Below are 22,325 nucleotides of genomic sequence, written 5' to 3' on the forward strand. Positions count from 1 at the left end.
TGCAGGAACAAAGTTGTGTTTGTGGCGTAACTTCTTCAGTAATACTCATTATATAATTATTGTAAACTTCCACTGCTGGAAGCACTTGTTACATACTCTTGTAATTCATCACAATCATCTATCACTAGGTTTGTCCTGAAACATTTCCTAGGTCCTAGATGCACTAGAAGACAAAAAGAATGCAGATGTAATATACACAGACTTTGCAAAAGCCTTCGACAAGTGTGACCATGGCGTAATAGCGCACAAAATGCGTGCTAAAGGAATAACAGGAAAAGTTGGTAGATGGATCTATAATTTCTTCACAAACCGAACACAAAGAATAGTAGTCAACAGAGTAAAGTCTGAGGCGGCTACGGTGAAAAGCTCTGTTCCACAAGGCACAGTACTCGCTCCCTTCTTGTTTCTCCTCATATCTGACATAGACAAGGATGTCAGACAAAGCACCGTGTCTTCCTTTGCAGATGACACCCGAATCTGCATGACAGTGTCTTCCATTGCAGACACTGCAAGGCTCCAGGCGGACATCAACCAAATCTTTCAATGGGCTGCAGAAAACAATATGAAGTTCAACAATGAAAAATTTCAATTACTCCGATATGGTAAACATTTTTTTTTTTTTCAACAAGTCGGCCGTCTCCCACCGAGGCAGGGTGACCCAAAAAAAGAAAGAAAATCCCCAAAAAGAAAATACTTTCATCATCATTCAACACTTTCACCACACTCACACATTATCACTGTTTTTGCAGAGGTGCTCAGAATACAACAGTTTAGAAGCATATACGTATAAAGATACACAACATATCCCTCCAAACTGCCAATATCCCAAACCCCTCCTTTAAAGTGCAGGCATTGTACTTCCCATTTCCAGGACTCAAGTCCGACTATATGAAAATAACCGGTTTCCCTGAATCCCTTCACTAAATATTACCCTGCTCACACTCCAACAGATCGTCAGGTCCCAAGTATCATTCGTCTCCATTCACTCCTATCTAACAGGCTCATGCACGCTTGCTGGAAGTCCAAGCCCCTTACCCACAAAACCTCCTTTACCCCCTCTTTCCAATCCTTTCGAGGACGACCCCTACCCCTCCTTCCTTTCCCTATAGATTTATATGCTTTCCATGTCATTCTACTTTGATCCATTCTCTCTAAATGACCAAACCACCTCAACAACCCCTCTTCTGCCCTCTGATTAATGCTTTTATTAACTCCACACCTTCTCCTAATTTCCACGCTCCGAATTTTCTGCATAATATTTACACCACACATTGCCCTAAGACAGGACATCTCCACTGCCTCCAACCGTCTCCTCGCTGCTGCATTTACTACCCAAGCTTCACATCCATATAAGAGTGTTGGTACTACTATACTTTCATACATTCCCTTCTTTGCCTCCATAGATAACGTTTTTTGACTCCACATATACCTCAACGCACCACTCACCTTTTTTCCCTCATCAATTCTATGATTAACCTCATCCTTCATAAACCCATCCGCCGACACGTCAACTCCTAAGTATCTGAAAACATTCACTTCTTCCATACTCCTCCTCCCCATAAGGAAATTAAATCTTCATCAGAGTACAAAACAAATTCCGGCCACAAAATAGAGCGAAAAACCAACGTCAAAGACCTGGGAGTGATCATGTCGGAGGATCTCACCTTCAAGGACCATAACATTGTATCAATCGCATCTGCTAGAAAAATGACAGGATGGATAATGAGAACCTTCAAAACTAGGGATGCCAAGCCCATGATGACACTCTTCAGGTCACTTGTTCTATCTAGGCTGGAATAATGCTGCACACCAACAGCACCTTTCAAGGCAGGTGAAATTGCTGACCTAGAAAATGTACAGAGAACTTTCACGGCGCGCATAACGGAGATAAAACACCTCAATTACTGGGAGCGCTTGAAGTTCCTGATCCTGTACTCCCTGGAATGCAGGCGGGAGAGATACATGATTATATACACCTGGAAAATCCTAGAGGGACTAGTACCAAACTTGCACACGAAAATCACTCACAACGAAAGCAAAAGACTCGGCAGACGATGCAACATCCCCTCAATGAAAAGCAGGGGTGTCACTAGTACGTTAAGAGACAATACAATAAGTGTCAGGGGCCCGAGACTGTTCAACTGCCTCCCAGCATACATAAGGGGGATTACCAATAGACCCCTGGCTGTCTTCAAGCAGGCACTGGACAAGCACCTAAAGTCGGTACCTGACTAGCCGGGCTGTGGCTCATACGTTGGGTTGCATGCAGCCAGCAGTAACAGCCTGGTTGATCAGGCTCTGATCCACCATGAGGCCTGGTCACAGACCGGGTCGCGGGGGCGTTGACCCCCGGAACTCTCTCCAGGTAAACTCCAGGTACTCCAGTGTCCTGTCGGCTCTTTACCTTTTTTAAGTTCTTAGTTTACAACTGTTTACCTGGAGATGGTTTCGGGAGTCAACGCCCCCGCGGCCTCATGGTGGATCAGGGTCTGATCAACCAGGCTGTTACTGCTGGCCGCACGCAACCTGACATACGAACCATAGCCCGGTTGGTCAGGTACTGACTTTAGGTGCCTGTCCAGTGCCTTCCTGAAGACAGCCAGGGGTCTTGGTAATCCCCCTTATGTATGCTGGGAGGCAATTAAACAGTCTTGGGCCCCGGACACTTATTATGTTGTCTCTCAGTGTACTCGTGGCGCCCCTGCTTTTCATCAGGGGAATGTTACACCTCCTGCCGAGTCTTTTGCTTTCATATGGAGCGATTTTCACGTGCAGCTTTGGTACCAATCCCTCCAGGACCTTCCAAGTGTATATTATCATGTATCTCTCCCGCCTGCGTTCGAGGGAATACAGATCAAGGACCTTCAACCGTTCCCAGTAGTTTAGGTGCCTTATCGCACTTACGTGTGCCGTGAAAGTTCTTTGTACACTCTCCAGGTCTGCAATGTCGCCAGCCTTGAAGGGGGCCGTTAGTGTACAGCTGTATTCCAGCCTAGACAGCACAAGCGATTTGAAGAGAATATGGGCTTGGCATCCCTAGTTTTGAAGGTTCTTATTATCCATCTTATCATTCTCCTAGCGGATGTAGATATGTTGTTGTGGTCTTTGAAGGCGAGATCCTCGGACATTATCACTCCCAGGTCCTTCACATTACTTTTCTGCTCTATTGTATGGTTAGAATTTGAGGTATACCCTGACACATTTTTAATTTCTTCAAGTTTTCCATATCTGAGTAGTTGAAATTTCTCCTCGTTGAACTTCATATTGTTTTGAGTGGCCCATTCGAATATTTGGTTGTTTGTGCGTGCGCCCTCGTGTGTGCATGTGTGTGTGCGCTCGTGTGCGCGCGCGCTTGTGTGGGTGTATGATCCACTTAATATTTGTATTTATAACTCATTACAATTGTGACCGGGTGTGGACGTGTCAGTGGCTCATTACTTTGTAACTTGTTCATGATTGTAACCATGTATAGGAATGTAAATGGTTCATTACCTTTGTAACTTGCCATGATTGTCACCATATCTACCTGGAGTTCATTACCTTTGTAACTTGCCATGATTGTGACCAGATCTACCTGGAGTTCATTACCTTTGCAGCTTGCCATGATTGTGACCAGATCTACCTGGAGTTCGTTACCTTTGTAACTAGTTCATCTTTCATAACTTCGGGGTCCAGTCCCTAGACCCATTATGTACCTCTGTAATCTTTTGACTACCGCCCACAGGATGGGTATGGGATGCATAATAAACATATTAAACTAAACTAAACTGTCCGCTTGGAGTCTCGCAGTGTCTTCGATGGAGTTCACTGCCATGGTGATCCGGGTGTCATCCACAAAGGAAGACACGGAGCTATGGCTTACATCTCTGTCTATGTCAGAAATGAGGATGAGGAATAGAATGGGAGCGAGTACTGTGCCTTGTGAAACAGAGCTTTTTACCATGGCTGCCTGGGACTTTACTCTGTTTACTATTACTCTTTGTGTTCTATTTGTCAGGAAGTTGTAGACCCATCTACCAACTTTTCCCGTTATTCCTTTATCCCGCATTGTGTGTGCTGTTACACCATGGTCACACTTGTCGAAAGCTTTTGCAAAGTCTGTGTATACTACATCTGTATTTTGTTTATCCTCTACAGCATCCAGGACCTTGTCATAGTGTCCAGTAGCTAGGACAGGCAGGAGCGACCTGCTCTAAACCCGTGTTGCCCTGGGTTGTTTAATTGATGGGTATCTAAGTGGTTACCTGTGTCACCATTAAAGACATAGCCTCAATAATGCTGCCACTTGATACTTGAGTTCCGCAGGGAAGTGTCCTTGGTCCCCTGCTCTTCCTCATTTACATCAATGATCTTCCAAACGTATCCCAACACCTGAAACCCATTCTCTTTGCCGACGACACGAGTTATGTCATCTCCCACCCTAATCTTGCTACCCTCAACACCATTGTTAACGAGGAGCTGCTCAAAATATCGACTTGGATGACAGCCAATAAACTTACACTTAACACTGGCAAAACCTACTATATTATGTTTGGTAGCAGAGCAGGTGTTGCGCAACTTAACATTAAGATCGACAACACTCTAATTGCCCGATATAATGAGGGCAAATTCCTTGGCCTATACCTCGACAACAACCTAAATTTCAGCACCCATATCGAACACATAACAAAAAAAGTATCCAAAACGGTGGGGGTCCTCTCCAAGATACGATACTACGTGCCGCAAACTGCCTATGGAAAATTTTATAGGGTGATTACCTTCATGTACCTCAACATTACATGCTTACAAGTAAACTCATTGGGAGACAACCATATTGTTTACCGTAGTCACCCCGTGTAGACATGTGAGAAAACTTAATCACCCCTGGTCACGGCAAGTGGTTCCTTCGACCTCACAATCTTATCCATATCTATCCGAGACCAGTATGGATTGGATAGCACCCACAAGTACGGTGCTACTAATTAATTGTGGACTGTATAGATTATATTAGTTTAACTGAATGAAGGGGGGTGGGGTAGGTTACACATGGATATATCCACCAAGGAAAACACTTGTACATAATCTCACCACTTACCAGATATTCTCTGGTGGTCACTTGATGTAGCTGGATCACCCATAACCTATCCAATTACAACATACCTAACTGGCCAGTATCAGTCTGCTATAACTAGAAGGGTTACTTAACTGTGGGTGATTGATACTCCTTATTCCCTCCATTCACCATCTCATTTCGATGCCCTGCTACACCGACACGGTTCTTATTCCAGCAGGACGAGGTATCCGTCGGTTTGTCCCGGTTTAGAAGTCGTGATTCCATAAAGCTTCACTATCCTCGGTACGAGAATCACGCGTTCACTCGGAACAGGGCGATCTATTTCACATCCCGCATTCTCTTAACTTAATGTTATTATCACTGATTACATTACCATTCACAAGACGATTTAACGTCTCATAATTATTATACACATTAGAGGTCACTCCATTAAGATCTGAGGCCGATGAGTGAGGATTAACACACGGGTATTTCCCCTGGACACACATCATGGCCGTGCACCAGTCACACACCGGTCGAACCATTATTCACTAATTTTACCACCTTTTTACGGTGGTCCCGTAAATCACGTTCCCTCACTCTTCACCAGGAACAGTTACGACACTTCCTATTATGAAGTGAGGCCCATATTAATCCTTAGGCCGCCGTGAATGCCAATTTCCTGGTTCCATGCTTTCCCAGCCTCCTCACTACATTCAAAAAACTCCCGCCTCCTCCTCGTGCCCCAGCTCGACCTCCCCCCGCACATCCGCGCATGCGCAAAGGGAACTCTTGGTTCTATCCTATTGTCAAATACATTTTTGACTCATATCGACACATTAAACATCTATTAGGCGCTATAGCTTCGGAAAATCAAAAAAATTTCTACACTGCCCTTCTCACACTATACCATTCACTTATATATCCATACCTCACCTATGCTATCTGTGCTTGGGGTTCAACTGCAGCAACACACCTAAAGCCAATAATAACCCAACAAAAAGCCGCAGTAAGAATAATCACTAAATACCATCCCTGGCAACACCCCCCCCCACTCTTCATTGATCTAAACTTACTCCCTGTTCAGAACATCCACACTTACTACTGTGCAATCTATATCTACAGGACCTTAAATTCCAATATTAACCTTGACCTAAAACGCTTTCTTGATAGTTGTGACAGGATCCACAGGCATAACACCAGACACAAACATCTCTATGACATTCCCCGTGTTCGACTAAACCTTTACAAAAATTCAATGCATTTCAAAGGACCTAAAATCTGGAACACCCTACCTGAAAACTCTAGAACTTCAGACACATTCATCACTTTCAAAACTACAGTTAGAAAACATCTTATCTCCCTGATCCACCCCGACAACTAACTACATGATAACCACCTGGTGGTTCACAATTACACTCACTCACCCACTGACTATAAACCCAGAAATACTAATCTTAATCTTAAAATAATAAATCCTAACTAGTCATTAGTTTGCCTATGATACTCCAATATAGACACTTTGTATTGTGCCAAAACAAAAGCATTCATATTGCTAAACTCACAAATTATGATGGATCTATAATTTCCTCACTAACAGTACACAGAGAGTAGTCGTCAACAGAGTAAAGTCCGAGGCAGCTACGGTGAAAAGCTCTGTTCCACAAGGCACAGTACTCGCTCCCATCTTGTTCCTCATCCTTATATCCGACATAGACAAGGATGTCAGCCACAGCACCGTGTCTTCCTTTGCAGATGACACCCGAATCTGCATGACAGTGTCTTCCATTGCAGACACTGCAAAGCTCCAGGCAGACATCAACCAAATCTTTCAGTGGGCTGCAGAAAACAATATGAAGTTCAACGATGAGAAATTTCAATTACTCAGATATGGTAAACATGAGGAAATTAAATCTTCATCAGAGTACAAAACAAATTCTGGCCACAAAATAGAGCGAAACACCAACGTCAAAGACCTGGGAGTGATCATGTCGGAGGATCTCACCTTCAAGGACCATAACATTGTATCAATCGCATCTGCTAGAAAAATGACAGGATGGATAATGAGAACCTTCAAAACTAGGGAGGCCAAGCCCATGATGACACTCTTCAGGTCACTTGTTCTATCTAGGCTGGAATATTGCTGCACACTAACAGCACCTTTCAAGGCAGGTGAAATTGCCGACCTAGAAAATGTACAGAGAACTTTCACGGCGCGCATAACGGAGATAAAACACCTCAATTATTGGGAGCGCTTGAGGTTCCTAAACCTGTATTCCCTGGAACGCAGGAGGGAGAGATACATGATTATATACACCTGGAAAATCCTAGAGGGACTAGTACCGAACTTGCACACGAAAATCACCCACTACGAAAGCAAAAGACTTGGCAGACGATGCACCATCCCCCCAATGAAAAGCAGGGGTGTCACTAGCACGTTAAGAGACCATACAATAAGTGTCAGGGGCCCGAGACTGTTCAACTGCCTCCCAGCACACATAAGGGGGATTACCAACAGACCCCTGGCAGTCTTCAAGCTGGCACTGGACAAGCACCTAAAGTCAGTTCCGGATCAGCCGGGCTGTGGCTCGTATGTTGGTTTGCGTGCAGCCAGCAGCAACAGCCTGGTTGATCAGGCTCTGATCCACCAGGGGGCCTGGTCTCAGACCGGGCCGCGGGGGCGTTGACCCCCGGAACTCTCTCCAGGTAAACTCCAGGTTAGCCTTAATACCATAATCTGTAAGGATTTAATGTTAAGAATTAATCTAAGTCTGCTCGAAATGCCTAGCCATGCTAGGTGTCCTAGTGACCCCCTCCGTAATTAGTATTTTATAACATGTAAACCACACAATACCCAAAACCTGTAAACCCCACATTGTAACCCTTATAGAGAATAAACTTGAATTGAATCGAATTGAATTAATATTTCTTCCCATGCAAGAACACTCGACAGAGCGTAAGCTGTCAGTGGCCTTTACAAACCCCAACAAGAAGAAGAAGAAGAAGCAGCATCATGGTGGTGTCTGAGGCTGGCAACTGGTGTCTCATTGAGAGTGACCCCGGGGTCTTCACTGACCTCATACACAAGTTTGGTGAGATGATCTAACATCCTCATCACCTGGCACACCTGTTGCCTGCTATAGGCCCTCCTTCACACTTTATTTCCTCTTTAAATATCTGACAAACCAAGCATGGAGATCCACAACGAGATTCAAATGTTAATATCTCGTATATTACATTCTGGCTATGGTTTTTAATAATTTAATATATAATAATAATCTCCGCACTGCGGTCATGTATCCTCGGTCAAATATTTTATATTTATGGTGAGGCTTTTATAAAATAACAATGTTGCTAATTGGGATTAAGTCATTACATTTTTTTTTCTAAGTAATTTTCACATGTTACTGTGTAACATGTGAATCATCCAAAAATTGTGTAAATCATCCAGAAATTGTGTAAATTAACTAAATAGGCAAATGTAATAGAAATTTAGCACTAAAATTAAGTAAAGTTTTTGTTTAAGCCTCGTATGCAATTGCAAATTGTTGCAGTGGATTTATATAGTAAATTATGTAGAATTTGGCCTAGGATAGCCCAGCGAAGTCCAACAATATGACCTATTTGCATTGAGGTTTAACCTATGTAAGCATATTGAGTTCTTTATCAATCAATCAAGTTTATTTTCTATAAAGATTACAATGCGGGGTTTACATTTTATAGGATATTGTGTGGCTTATGTATTATAAAATACTAATTACAGAGCAGGCCACTATCACACCTAGCATGACTATAGTGTAAATATAGTGAAACTCCCTTAACTATGCTGTTATTTATATGTTAAAAATGTTAAGTATCACATTGAGGGCTGGGAGAAGGGAGAGAATATAGCACTACAATATATGAGTGATGTTATAGTACCATGGTGTCTGTTTCATATTACCATACCAGAGAGAAAGAATATACAGGCACAATACCATGAATGGAATACATAGATAACCCACACATAGGGGAAATAAACTTATGACAGTATTTCAGTCCGACTTGGACCATTAACTATGTTGGACCAAAATGTCATCATAAGTCTCTCCTATGTGTGGGTTATTTGTGTAGTGTACTATACCGGAGTTTCAGTACAGTACTATTGTACATTATCGTGGTGGCCATATAATATGGGACTCTTGCACAGCATGATACAGTAGTACGGTATTCACATTGTAGTGCTGCTGTACCAAAAGGGGCATAATGATAGTACTGTACCACAATGGGTGGAAAAGTAGAAGCCAGCACTGTTATTCTGTAAATTACCCATATCCTGACTGCACTCACTCCAGAAAGCAGTCTTTATGACCACATATCCATTTTTTAAATCCTCCCTAATTATAATTTTCAAATCTGTATCTGTTGAGTTGGCATTGTTCTTTAATGTTAGTTTCCATTATTGAAAGTCTATTCTTTGAAATAACATAAAATTTTCAGGAGTGAAAGGTGTCCAGGTGGAAGAAATATGGAGTTTAGATGATGATTCCTTCACAAATCTGAAGTAAGTGTTTTAATTTCATACGTCTTTATAATAAATAAATATGTATATTATACATATCGGTTATTGTAACCTAAACAGACATTATCTATCATATACAGGTCCACCATCACAAATCCGGAAATCAGACATCCAGTTTCATCAGTTATTCGGCACTAATTTCGGCTAGCATAATTCCAAATTTCCAGGGTCACCACACCAACCTGCTGGTAATGTTTGGTGGTGCTACTTGTTGCAAAAGTCATTCCAGTTTCTTTTTCTCCATTTATTGTTATAACCTGCTTACTTTTAGCCCTAGCCATGGCTCCAATGAATAAAAGAAATGCTTCTTGTTGTGTATAGCACATACACAGTATATTGTCCATAAAAGATAAGGTGGCTTTGAAGCCACTGTCGGTTGCCATGAGCTCAGTCTCGTGATGCAGGGGAATATGCTTTATTATTATGCTAATATCAACTCTGTGGCTTATTTGCTTATCACAATTGATCTAATATAATATAATAAACAATATAAATAACATAAAAAAATGTTAAATACTCCAGAATGAATAATATTTGGCATAATACTGAGCAGTTCGACGGAGGTATGAAGAGGATATGGGATACAAGTACCATCCTCCTCTCCCTGTCTTGGGGGCTTAGAGAAAAAGGAGTATAGCACAGGGCTGTGATATACATTCATAATACACCATAAAACTGAAACAAAAAGCTATTTTCTCTACATAGATTATTATACATAGCAGCATATGTGTAGAGAACCTAGGATAAACCAAAAAAGTCAAAGTGACTTATTTCTAGTACCTGGCTTAAGCTTGCCGTATACGTGTATGTTTTTTGGTAAACATTTTTTTTCTCATTTGTTCGCTATCTTGGGCAATGTATGATGGAAAGATGCTTCTTAACGTACACCAAAAATGAAAGAAATTGGACCATAAATAACGGAGTTCACTTCTCAGCCATTAGCCGCCCTTTAGCGGTATATTTTTGTATGGTTTTTATGGTTGTATTCTCGTTTTTTTGGTATCATTTGATAGAATGGAAGCTATATTATAGAAATAGATATGATTTTGATTGCTTTCACGACAAAAAATACCTTGAAATTGAGCTCAGAGTAGCAGAAATGTTTGATTCTTTGGTGATGTTCAAGAGTAAACGATGACGTCACCAGCCAATATGTGTCTGACTGGCCAGTAGTCTGCATAACAGTAAATCTATTTTTTGTGTGAATAAAAATTCCAAATGGTAAGCAGAGTAGCGGAAATGTTCGATTTTTGCCGATGTTCAGTGAACTTTCTTGTGTAAGTCAAGTTGGTTAACTTCATTAAGTGTATTCTAACCTAACCACTGTGTAATCCGGCAAACTCAATAATCCAGCACACTGCAGGTCCCAATCATGCCGGATTTGTGATGGCGGACCTGTACTGTTTCAAAAACTATGTTTCACTATTGGAGCTTATAATAAAACAACTTCTTATACTAGAATAAAACTAACACAGTGTAGTACAAATTTATATACATACTGTGCTGTAATTATTGTACAGGTCTCCCTCAACATTCGCGAGGGTTAGGGGATCAAAAGCCTCGCGAATGTTGAAAAACTGTGAATGTTTGGTGCCCCAATATATTGTAGGGAAATATATTACAATACTGCTTCCTTAACTTGTTGAACCATGAATAATCATAAAATACATGAAAATGTCGTAAATTGTACTAAATATACATGTATACATGTTATGCTTTAATAACGTATGTTATTTAATAACATGTATGTTAATAACATGTATGTTATTAAATACCACTGCCTCCACCACTGCCTCAACCACTGCAAGTCCCTACTACCCTCCCTCCGACCCCAGCAACTGGCAGCCAGCCCTCCCACCACTCAGTGTGGTGAGTGTTTTGTTTGTTCGTTATTTGCTATTAAACTACAGAATAAATAATGTAAACCCATTCATGACTGCATATTGGAATGGCTGTTAGGAAAGGTATTAGATGGTGACATCATGTGTTTACTCTTGAACACAGCAAAGAATCGAACATTTCTGCTATTGCTAATAATAACAATAGTAATAATAATAACAATAATAATGAATACGATATAATTGGAGAAGGAAATTGTACAAAAATACGAGGGAGGGGTTGACACATCGTCAGTGTGACTTTGTTTATGCTGGAGTGAACATTAGTCTCCCTGCTCTTCCAAACATTTCACAATAATTCAGCGGTTGAGGCAGTGGTATTTAATAACATATATGTTATAAATAATAATAGTACATATTATTAATAACATGTATTATTATTAACATGTATGTTATTAAATACCATTGCCTCAATCACTGCCTCTACCACTCCAGTCACACTCAATCTACAAGCACCAAACACAATGAATTATTGTGAAATGTTTGGAAGAGCAGGGAGACTAATGTTCACTCCAGCATAAACAAAGTCACACTGATGATGTGTCAACCACTCCCTCGTATTTTTGTACAATTTCCTTCTTCAATTATATCATATTTATTATTATTATTATTATTATTATTATTATTATTATTATTATTATTATTATTATTATTATTACTATTGTTATTATTAGCTGTAGCAGAAATGTTTAATTCTTTGCAGTGCTCAAGAGTAAACACATGATGTCACCGTCTAATACCTGTCCGAATAGCCATTCCAATATGCAGTCATGAATGGGTTTACATTATTTATACTGTAGTTTAATAGCAAATAATGAACAAAACACTCACCAAACTGAGTGGTGGGAGGGCTGGCTGCCAGTTGCGGGGGTCGGAGGGAGGGTAGTAGGGACTCGCAGGTGGCGGGAAACTTAAATATGATTTGGCAGCTGGGAATTTGGTGGCTGGGAATTTGGCAGTTGGGAATTCGCGAATGTGTGAAGCCCGTGAAAGTTGAAAACGTGAATGTTGTGGGAGACCTGTACTTTTTTTTTTTTAACAAGTCGGCCGTCTTCCACCAAGGCAGGGTGACCCAAAAAGAAAGAAAATCCCCAAAAAGAAAATACTTTCATCATCATTCAACACTTTCACCTCACTCACACATAATCACTGTTTTTGCAGAGGTGCTCAGAACACAAAAGTTTAGAAGCATATACGTATAAAGATACACGACATATCCCTCCAAACTGCTAATATCCCGAACTCCTCCTTTAGAGTGCAGGCATTGTACTTCCCATTTCCAGGACTCAAGTCCGGCTATATAAAAATAACCGGTTTCCCTGAATCCCTTCACTAAATATTACCCTGCTCATACTCCAACAGATCGTCAGGTCCCAAATACCATTCATCTCCATTCACTCCTATCTAACATGCTCATGCACATCTGCTGGAAGTCCAAGCCCCTCGCCCACAAAACCTCCCTTACCCCTTCCTTCCAACCTTTTCGAGGACGACCCCTACCCCGCCTTCCTTCCCTTACAGATTTATACACTCTCCATGTCATTCTACTTTGATCCATTCTCTCTAAATGACCAAACCACCTCAACAACCCCTGTTCAATCCTTTGACTAATACTTTTATTAACTCCACACCTTCTCCTAATTTCCACACTCCGAATTTTCTGCATAATATTTACACATCACATTGCCCTTAGACAGGACACCTCCACTGCCTCCAACTGCCTCCTCGCTGCTGCATTCACAACCCAAGCTTTACACCCATATAAGAGTGTTGGTACTACTATACTTTCATACATTTCCTTCTTTGCCTCCATAGATAACGTTTTTTGTCTCCACATATACCTCAATGCACCACTCACCTTTTTTCCCTCATCGATTCTATGATTAACCTCATCCTTCATAAATCCATCCGCCGACACGTCAACTCCCAAGTATCTGAAAACATTCACTTCTTCCATACTCCTCCCCAATTTGATATCCAATTTTTCTTTATCTAAATCATTTGATACCCTCATCACCTTACTCTTTTCTATGTTCACTTTCAACTTTCTACCTTTACACAGACACCCAAACTCATCCACTAACCTTTGCAATTTTTCTTTAGAATCTTCCATAAGCACAGTATCATCAACAAAAAGCAACTGTGTCAATTCCCATTTTGTATTTAATTCCCCATAATTTAATCCCACCCTTCTCCTGAACACCCTAGCATTTACTTCTTTTACAGCCCCATCTATAAATATATTAAACAACCATGGTGACATTACACATCCCTGTCTAAGACCTACTTTTACTGGGAAGTAGTCTCCCTCTCTTCTACACACCCTAACCTGAGCCTCACTTTCTTCATAAAAACTCTTTACAGCATTTAGTAACTTACCACCTATTCCATATACTTGCAACATCTGCCACATTGCTCCCCTATCCATTATCCATTATTGTACATACATATTAATAAGAATTTAAGTACAGTTAAAAATTGAGCATCTGTAAACTTACCTTGTGGAAAATGGCCAATGTGTTAAAAATCTTTTCTTTTTAAGAGAGATTTACCATAGGTACTACATTATCAATTAGAACAAAGTTGGGTACTTGAATCCAGTAAGGAATTAGGATGGTGCCTTTTTAATAAAAAAAAGGAAGGGAAGGTGGTTAAGCAAAGGTAACCGGAGGGTAAAAACACATGGACCATACCATGGTCATATAAAATACCAGTATATTGAGAATGGCTATTAATTAAATACTTTAATTCAATTTTGTTCCTCAGGCCTGTGCATGGTCTCATTTTTTTGTTCAAATGGCAGCAAGAGGAGCAGCTTTCTGGTACAGTGGTGCAAGATAATCGTTTGGATAAGATATTCTTCGCTAAACAGGTAAGTGGGATAACAATTTAGTAAAATAGCATGTAGATGTAAAAGATTTTTCTAAGTAATAACCAGCTCTGGCTAATGGTTATTTTGGAAATAATTAGATATTCCATCCATTTCAAGATTAGCCATTCTAATGAGCCACCAGCCACTTATTAATGAGTAGTGAGCAGTTGAAGGGGAGTGCATTAATGCTGGGGCTCTTGGCCTAAGGAATTGGTGCTGTCCTCCCCTTCCTTGAATCAGATCTAATTTCCATACATCCTATTGTCCAGGCAACGTATGGGCCTTACATAAACAGTGGACCCTCGAATTTCGTAATTAATCCGTTCCAGAGTCTGATGAAAGGCGAAATTTACGAATGGTGAAACCATTTTCCTCATAAGAAATACTGTAAAGCCAATTAATCTGTTCCAGACACCCAAAAGTATTAACAAAAATTATTTTTTTATAGATTGAATATAGAACACTAGATCACTAGTTCCATAAGGAAAACGCTGAAAGAAAAGCGATCTTCTCGGAATCTTTTTTTTTCCCCGAGTCAGGAGGCTGGCTGGCGTTCCAGGCGAATATCTGGGAAGCAAGTTAAAGCCCAGCCTTTATTATTGAAGTAATTTAAATGATTTTCCCAGAATAATAAAACAATGATTGTTCTACAATGTGGCATTGGGAAATTGGAAATATTCCAAAATATTGCCAAATTTTGTTTTTCTAACCATGGGTCCTAAGAAAGTAAGTGCAAAGGACAGTGCTGAGAAGAAGAAGAGGATGATGTCCATTGAATTAAAGCATGAAATCATAGAAAAACATGAGCGAGGTGTGCGTGTAGTCAACTTGGCGAGGCAGTACAAGCGTAACACTTCTATGATATGTACCATACTAAAGCAGGAGTCGATAAAGGCTATAACACCAGCCAAGGGCGTTAAAATAATTTCTAAGCTGCAGACCTCTGTCCATGAAAAGATGGAGAAGCTGCAGTGGTGGAGGAGATTGTGTCCCTTGACCCACCACCTCTACCAGCATCTATCGTTAGCCCAAGTCGTCTGATCTCCAAGGTAAATACACTTTATAAAACCAGTTTATTTCTTTACATTCTCTTTTATTATGTTTTTATACAATATTTCTTATTTACAAGTACATTTTTCTTATTTAAAAACCCGTAACAGAAAAATTGTTTTTTTTTTGGGGGGGCTGGAATGGATTAATGGCATTTCAATTAATTTCCTTGAGGAAAATTTATTTGATATACTACGAGCAAATTGAGTTATGAATGAATTAAACTCGTAAGTCAAGGTACCACTGTAAAAGCATTTCACCTCAAACTATACAGCTTATGATATGCACCAAAGCATAGATGGTATCAACATCTGAATGCTTTAATGCCTATTTATTAATACAGCATGACTTAAAAAAAATTGTACTTAAATAAATAGCATTTTAAAGAGGTTTTCTATTGTTTACTAAAGTTTAGGTGTTGACTTTAATCTTACACAGTTGAGCCCTATTAGTCACAGGGTTCAGTTCCCCGTATATGAGGCGAATATGGAAACTGTGGATAGAAGTTGTGTGCCAAGCAAAAAGATGAAGGGGATTAAGAAAAGTCATAAATACGAGGATCATGACTTATGGGGTTTAACCTAGTTCAACTCGGTAATTTATATTCTTTATGTTCATGTTCATGTTGTTTTCTTGGTCCCCATTGTTTTTCTTGCTTGGTGCATAACATATATCCCTAGTTTTCACATTTGCATCATATCTGGAAACCTAACCTCTGTAAACTATGGGGTTCACCTATTTTACAATGCCTCCTGCTTAGTTTATCAAGAGTTTTTGGTTGATATTAATAAAAAAATTATATTTGTAATAATAACTGTACAGTTTTAAGTAGTAGGTTGGTAAACAGCAACTGCCCAGGGAGGTACTACTGTCCTGCCAAGTGAGTGTACAACGAAACCCTGTAGTTCTTTTACATGATGGTAGGATTGCTGGTGTCCTTTTTTCTGTCTCGTAAACATGCAAGATTTCAGGTACGTCTTGCTACTTATACTTACACTTAGGTCACACTACACATACATATACAAGCATATATATACACACCCCTCTGGGTTTTCTTCTATTTTCTTTCTAGTTCTTGTTCTTGTTTATTTCCTCTTATCTCCATGGGAAAGTGGAACAGAATTCTTCCTCCGTAAGCCATGCGTGTTGTAAGAGGCGGCTAAAATGCGGGGAGCAAGGGCCTAGTAACCCCTTCTCCTGTATAAACTACTGAATTTAACCCTTAAACTGTCCAAATGTAGATCTACGATTTTTCAACATTTGAAAGTATGTAAAAAAATGTAGAGCTTCTTTTTCTTTTTTTTACATTTGAAAACGTGTAAAAAAAACTTTGATCTACATTTTTTTTTTTTATATTTGAAAATGTGTAAAAAAAGTAAATCTACTTTTGGAGCACTATGCATGTGAGTGTAGATCTGTTTGGACAGTTTAAGGGTTAAAAAGAGAAACTTTCGTTTTTCTTTTTGGGCCACCCTGCCTTGGTGGGATACAGCCGGTTTGTTGAAAAAAAAAAATACATACACACTCCTCTTGGTTTTCTGCTATTATCTTTCTAGTTCTTGTTCTTGTTTATTTCCTCTTATCTCCATGGGGAAGGGGAGCAGAAGTCTTTCTCTATAAGCCATACGTGTTGTAAGAGGCAACTAAAATGCCGGGGGCAAGGGGCTAGTAACCCCTTCTCTTGTATAAATTACTAAATTTAAAAAGAGAAACTTTCGTTTTTCTATTTGGGCCACCCTACCTTGATGGGATACAGCCTGTTTGTTTAAAAAAAAAAAAACTACAGTAAGAATGAATTTGGACTGTGGGCATGATACGTAGATGCCTCAGAGATGTGAAGTAACTGCAAGTATTCAGTTTAGGTTTCTGAGGCACTTTACACATAAGTGATGAAAGATTCATTTGATATGGTCTGTATTTGTGGCACTTGTAATAAATATTACTTGAACCGAAACTCTCGAAACTCTTCAAAGGTATACAATGTGTATACAGTACTGTATATTAATGAAAAACTTCTTTTCAGATGATAAACAATGCTTGTGCCACACAGGCGATTCTATCCATATTGCTCAACACAAAGCATGTGGACCTACAGCTTGGGAGTACTCTTACTGAGTTTAAGGAGTTTACACAAACATTTGATGCTCATATGAAAGGTTTAGCACTCTCCAATTCAGATACTATTCGCAATGTGCACAACTCGTTTGCCAGGTAAGTGAACTGAGGAAACGTGAAAATTGATTAGATTAAAATCAGGACTGTTGATCACTAGATAGGCATGTCATGCTCCCACTATCCACCTGCTTGTATAATTTATAGCATTAAAATTTTTTGAAACATGGAAGTTCAGTGATATATTTTGAAAATCTGTGTTCAGATTTTCCTTGTTGCATAGTTATATGTTGTGAGTTGATCACAGAGAGAGTGACAGGTAAAGGCTGTAAGAAGGTTGTGGGTAATTTTGACACAGAATTTTATTGTAGCCTATATAAAAAATATCTTCCCTGTCTTTATTTTGCACCTGCAAGCTAAATTTTTATTGCTAAAGTTACCCTTGTAGAAACAGCAACATGAACAAATTATCAGGAAAACCTCCATGTTTGTGTATTAGGTACAGTAATTAAAAGACATAAATGTTGTTTGTAGCAAAATATTTATATGAAGGTAGAATTTTGTTCTCATCATTCACTGTATATGCTGAAAATTTTAGATATGCATATTCAAAAAAATTTTGTTTTACACTTGAAAGTGCACATCTAAGATTAGTAGATGGTTAACACTGAACCTTCTTTTAACAGGCAGACACTCTTCGAGTTTGACAAGCAGCAACCCTCAGAAGATGACGATGTGTTTCACTTTGTGGGATATATTCCCATTGAAGGTCGTCTATATGAGCTGGATGGCCTCAAGGATGGTCCAATAGACTTGGGACCAATATCTCCTGGTACAGATTGGCTCACAGTTGTACAGCCAGTTATTCAACGACGAATTCAGAAGTAGGGTGCTTTTTGTTTTCTTTTTTTAAATATTCAGTTTGTTTTGCAGTATATAAAAGTACAGTGCCTTTACCTTTGATATACTTTTGATGAGTTTCGAGAGTCCCACTACTCTCGGAGCTCGGCCATGGGCCAGGCTCATCTGGTGCTTGCCTGGTCAACCACGCTGTTGTTGCTGGAGGCCCACTGCCCCACATATCCATCACAGCCTGGTTGATCTGGCACCTGGTGAAGATACTTGTCCAGTTTCCTCTTGAAAACTTCTACACTTGTTCCAGCCGTGTTTCTGATATCTTCTGATGAGATGTTGAATAGTCTGGGGCCACAAATGTTGATACAATGTTCATTTATTTATTGTTATGTTTTATAGTCAGTGAAGACAATTTATGTACTAGCCTATGACATATTTGGCTTTTTAGTTTTCCATAATTTACAAGGCAATAATATATGCAACTTTCCATTTTTTGTAAGCTGATGGGAAGTACAGCAGTGTAATTAGGTAATAAGATATTTAGATCCTTTCTTACCTTGTTAACCTTACTAAACAGTTTCAGTTAAACTGAATACCATACTATATGCACAATATAAACTCTTACTGCACTGCAGTGACTCAGCAGATAATATAGCAAGAGAAGCATTTCTCTATAGGATGCAACAGAGTAGACAAACCAGTACAGTATTACACATTCTGTCATGCTTGGACTATATATCCTCCCTCCCTTACATTACTTTACTACTAGAACTATGCATAATACAACAATATATTCTTTTCTTTCTTCTCTCAACAAACAGGCCGTATCCCACCAAGGCGGGGTGGCCCAAAAGGAAAAACGAAAGTTTCTCCTTTTACATTTAGTAATATATACAGGAGAAGGGGTTACTAACCTCTTGCTCCCGGCATTTTAGTTGCCTCTTACAACATGCATGGCTTACGGAGGAAGAATTCTATTCCACTTCCCCATGGAGATAAGAGGAAATAAACAAGAACAAGAACTAGAAAGAAAATAGAAGAAAACCCAGAGGGGTGTGTGTGTATATGCTTGTACATGTGTGTGTAGTGTGACCTAAATGCAAGTAGAAGTAGCAAGACGTACCTGAAATCTTGCATGTTTATGAGACAGAAAAAAGGACACCAGCAATCCTACCATCATGTAAAACAATTACAGGCTTTCGTTTTACACTCACTTGGCAGGACGGTAGTACCTCCCTGGGTGGTTGCTGTCTACCAACCTACTACCTAGGACAACAATATATATGTAATGTAAACCTTTGTAATGTCATGGAAAATAAACTTTACTGCTTCATCTTACTATTATCATGCTCTATATTCATTATTTTTACTTTTGATTTTGACTTAAGATGAAATGTTGTATTATTTAGTAATAGCTAGAGCAAATCTTTGTGTTCATGTTGCTACAAGTTCTTCATAATGCTATACAGCACATTTTTAATACAATTGATTTTTTCAGATACAGTGAAGGTGAAATTCACTTCAATCTTATGGCTATCGTCAGTGATCGCAAGATGGTTATTGAAAGGAATATTGTACAGATACAGAGAGAAATTGAGGTAATTTTCTTGGTTCATACTATCTCAGCATTCACAAAAAGTACATAATACATAAATATGATGTTATTGATATTTTCTATAATTTTTTATAAATTTCATATGTAATAATTATTTGATATATTTGAATACAATCTTCTTAAATGTGAGACAAATTAGATGTATGTATTAAATGCAGTGAATGACTTTTGTATTCTTAGGAAAGTGAAATGGACACTTCAAGTCAAGAGGAAGAATTGGCACGTCTTCGAGCAACCCTAGAATCTGAAGAAACTAAGCGAGCTCGCTGGCAAGTGGAGAATATTCGCCGCAAACACAATTATCTGCCACTCATTGTCAATATGATGAAGATCCTGGCAGAAGAAGGCAAATTGTTGCCAATTTACCAAAATGCTCGGGAAAAGGCCCGGGCACGCCATGAGAAATCTAAAGAAAAGTCTAAAGAGAAGAGCAGTGCTTGACAGGAAACAAGACAGACTATAACATTTTAAAAATGGGATCAAATTGTGGAAGTTAATTGTGAAGATGCAGGTTTTGGTACTGAACATTAATCAGTACATTTTATTGCATGTTGAACTTGAGAGGTGGAATGGATGTGTCCTTGTTGTAAATTACACCTTCTGAAGACATCTTGATAAACTTTAAATTAATTGCTTAATAATATTGATCTTTACAGATTATGTTTTGTTTATGTAATAAAAATAACTGAACTATGTTTTTTGATAGATAAAACTATACCTGGAGTTTATTCTTGCTTTTATTGGCATGAGTTGTAATGGACTATATAAGTTTTATGGAATATTTAATATAAATGGGCTATCTTGGCTTCCTTTTAGATTAATAAATGCATAATATTTTAAAAATATATTTTGATCATACTATGTACATCTTGTCCTATATTTGACCTTGCTACATTCATCTTGTACCATTTCCTCAATAAAGCCATGTAATGTGGCAAGTGAAAATAATTGTGTTAATGAGTTTCAACCTAGTTTATTGTATTATTCTAGTATTTCTTCAAGGGTCTTCTTTGATGCTGGTGAGGGATTTGATCCAAGGGATTGGAACTACCCTCCCCTCCCTCAGATCAAACCTGATTACCTCCCATTCCTCAGATGCTGTATCACTCTTACAGGCTTAGTGCTTCCCTGTGATTATAATACTATTCTAGTGCTGTATGACCCTGGTGGGTTTAGCACTTAGTTTTGATTATAATAATGATACTATTCTAATATGCTTAGCTAGAATATGTATTTGTTCCTTGTGTTGTAGACTAATGCTACCTACCACTTCACAGGGCTTCAAGAAAGGAAATTACCATTTTTTGTTGTTGAACTAGAGAAAACTAGGAATAATTTTCCTTTGAGAGTTCTTAGTTTTCAGTTCTTAACTACCATACTATGGATAAATACAGTACCTTTACACAAGGATTTTCGTGGATCAGTCCACATTTTGAGCATCTTGGGTTGCAGGGATGGTGATGAGGAGGGGTGAAGGTGTTGCTGGGAGGGATTGGAGGTTGGTGGTGATAAGGAAAAGAAAGGTAGTGGTTAGAGGGAAAGAAGGATGATTGGTATAGGAGATTGAAGAAGGGTGATGGAGATGGGATGGGAAAGGAAGGGTGGTGGGAAGTCAGAGTGGAGATAGAAAAGGAATGGTAGTGGAAATAAGAGCAAAGGATAGTGGAGATGGAAGGGAAGGAATGGTGGAGTTTGGGTAGAGAGGAGGATGTGAAGGGTAGTAGAGGGTTATGTATGTGTTAGTATAAATAACAACAGATAACACTAACTTGATTTTTACTTTGAAGGTTTAATAACAGTAAATGCTATACATGCTTTTAAAAAGTAGAAAATACAAAATACTATATGATTCATCTTGAATATATAATGAACAATCTGCTGTACTTTATTCTGGTAAATAAAAAGTTTAGGCAGCCTTAGGAATGTACAATGTACATACAGTGGACCCCCGCATAACGATTACCTCCGAATGCGACCAATTATGTAAGTGTATTTATGTAAGTGTGTTTGTACGTGTATGTTTGGGGGTCTGAAATGGACTAATCTACTTCACAATATTTCTTATGGGAACAAATTCGGTCAGTACTGGCACCTGAACATACTTCTGGAGTGAAAAAATATCGTTAACCGGGGGTCCACTGTATTTTCATAGTAGTGATTTGTGTTTGATCATTATTTATTATTAGTGTCAGTAGGAAGACAGAAGGTGGAAGTGAATGAGCTAAAGAAAGAAGGATTATAAGCAGTTGCTGGGAGAAAGGCTGGCTACTTTGAAAGGAAATTATATTGATGTGAGAAGGATTTGTAGCTCAGAAAGGACAGAGGCAGTT

At 39.2% G+C, this 22,325-nt stretch overlaps 1 protein-coding gene across 1 annotated transcript; it reads left to right on the forward strand.

Moving 5' to 3' along the window:
- The first annotated feature begins 7,969 nt into the window (after positions 1–7,969).
- Positions 7,970–20,944, forward strand: Uch-L5 (ubiquitin carboxy-terminal hydrolase L5). Its single transcript, XM_053771610.2, has 7 exons — positions 7,970–8,124; positions 9,512–9,575; positions 14,258–14,363; positions 17,437–17,624; positions 18,212–18,409; positions 19,879–19,978; positions 20,176–20,944. Exons 1-7 carry the CDS (start codon positions 8,046–8,048, stop codon positions 20,434–20,436), a joined length of 996 nt encoding a protein of 331 aa, XP_053627585.1. The 5' UTR covers positions 7,970–8,045; the 3' UTR covers positions 20,437–20,944.
- The last annotated feature ends 1,381 nt before the right edge of the window (positions 20,945–22,325 follow it).

Source organism: Cherax quadricarinatus, chromosome 5, assembly GCF_038502225.1.
Source record: "Cherax quadricarinatus isolate ZL_2023a chromosome 5, ASM3850222v1, whole genome shotgun sequence".
NCBI classification, from domain to species: Eukaryota; Metazoa; Arthropoda; class Malacostraca; order Decapoda; family Parastacidae; genus Cherax; species Cherax quadricarinatus.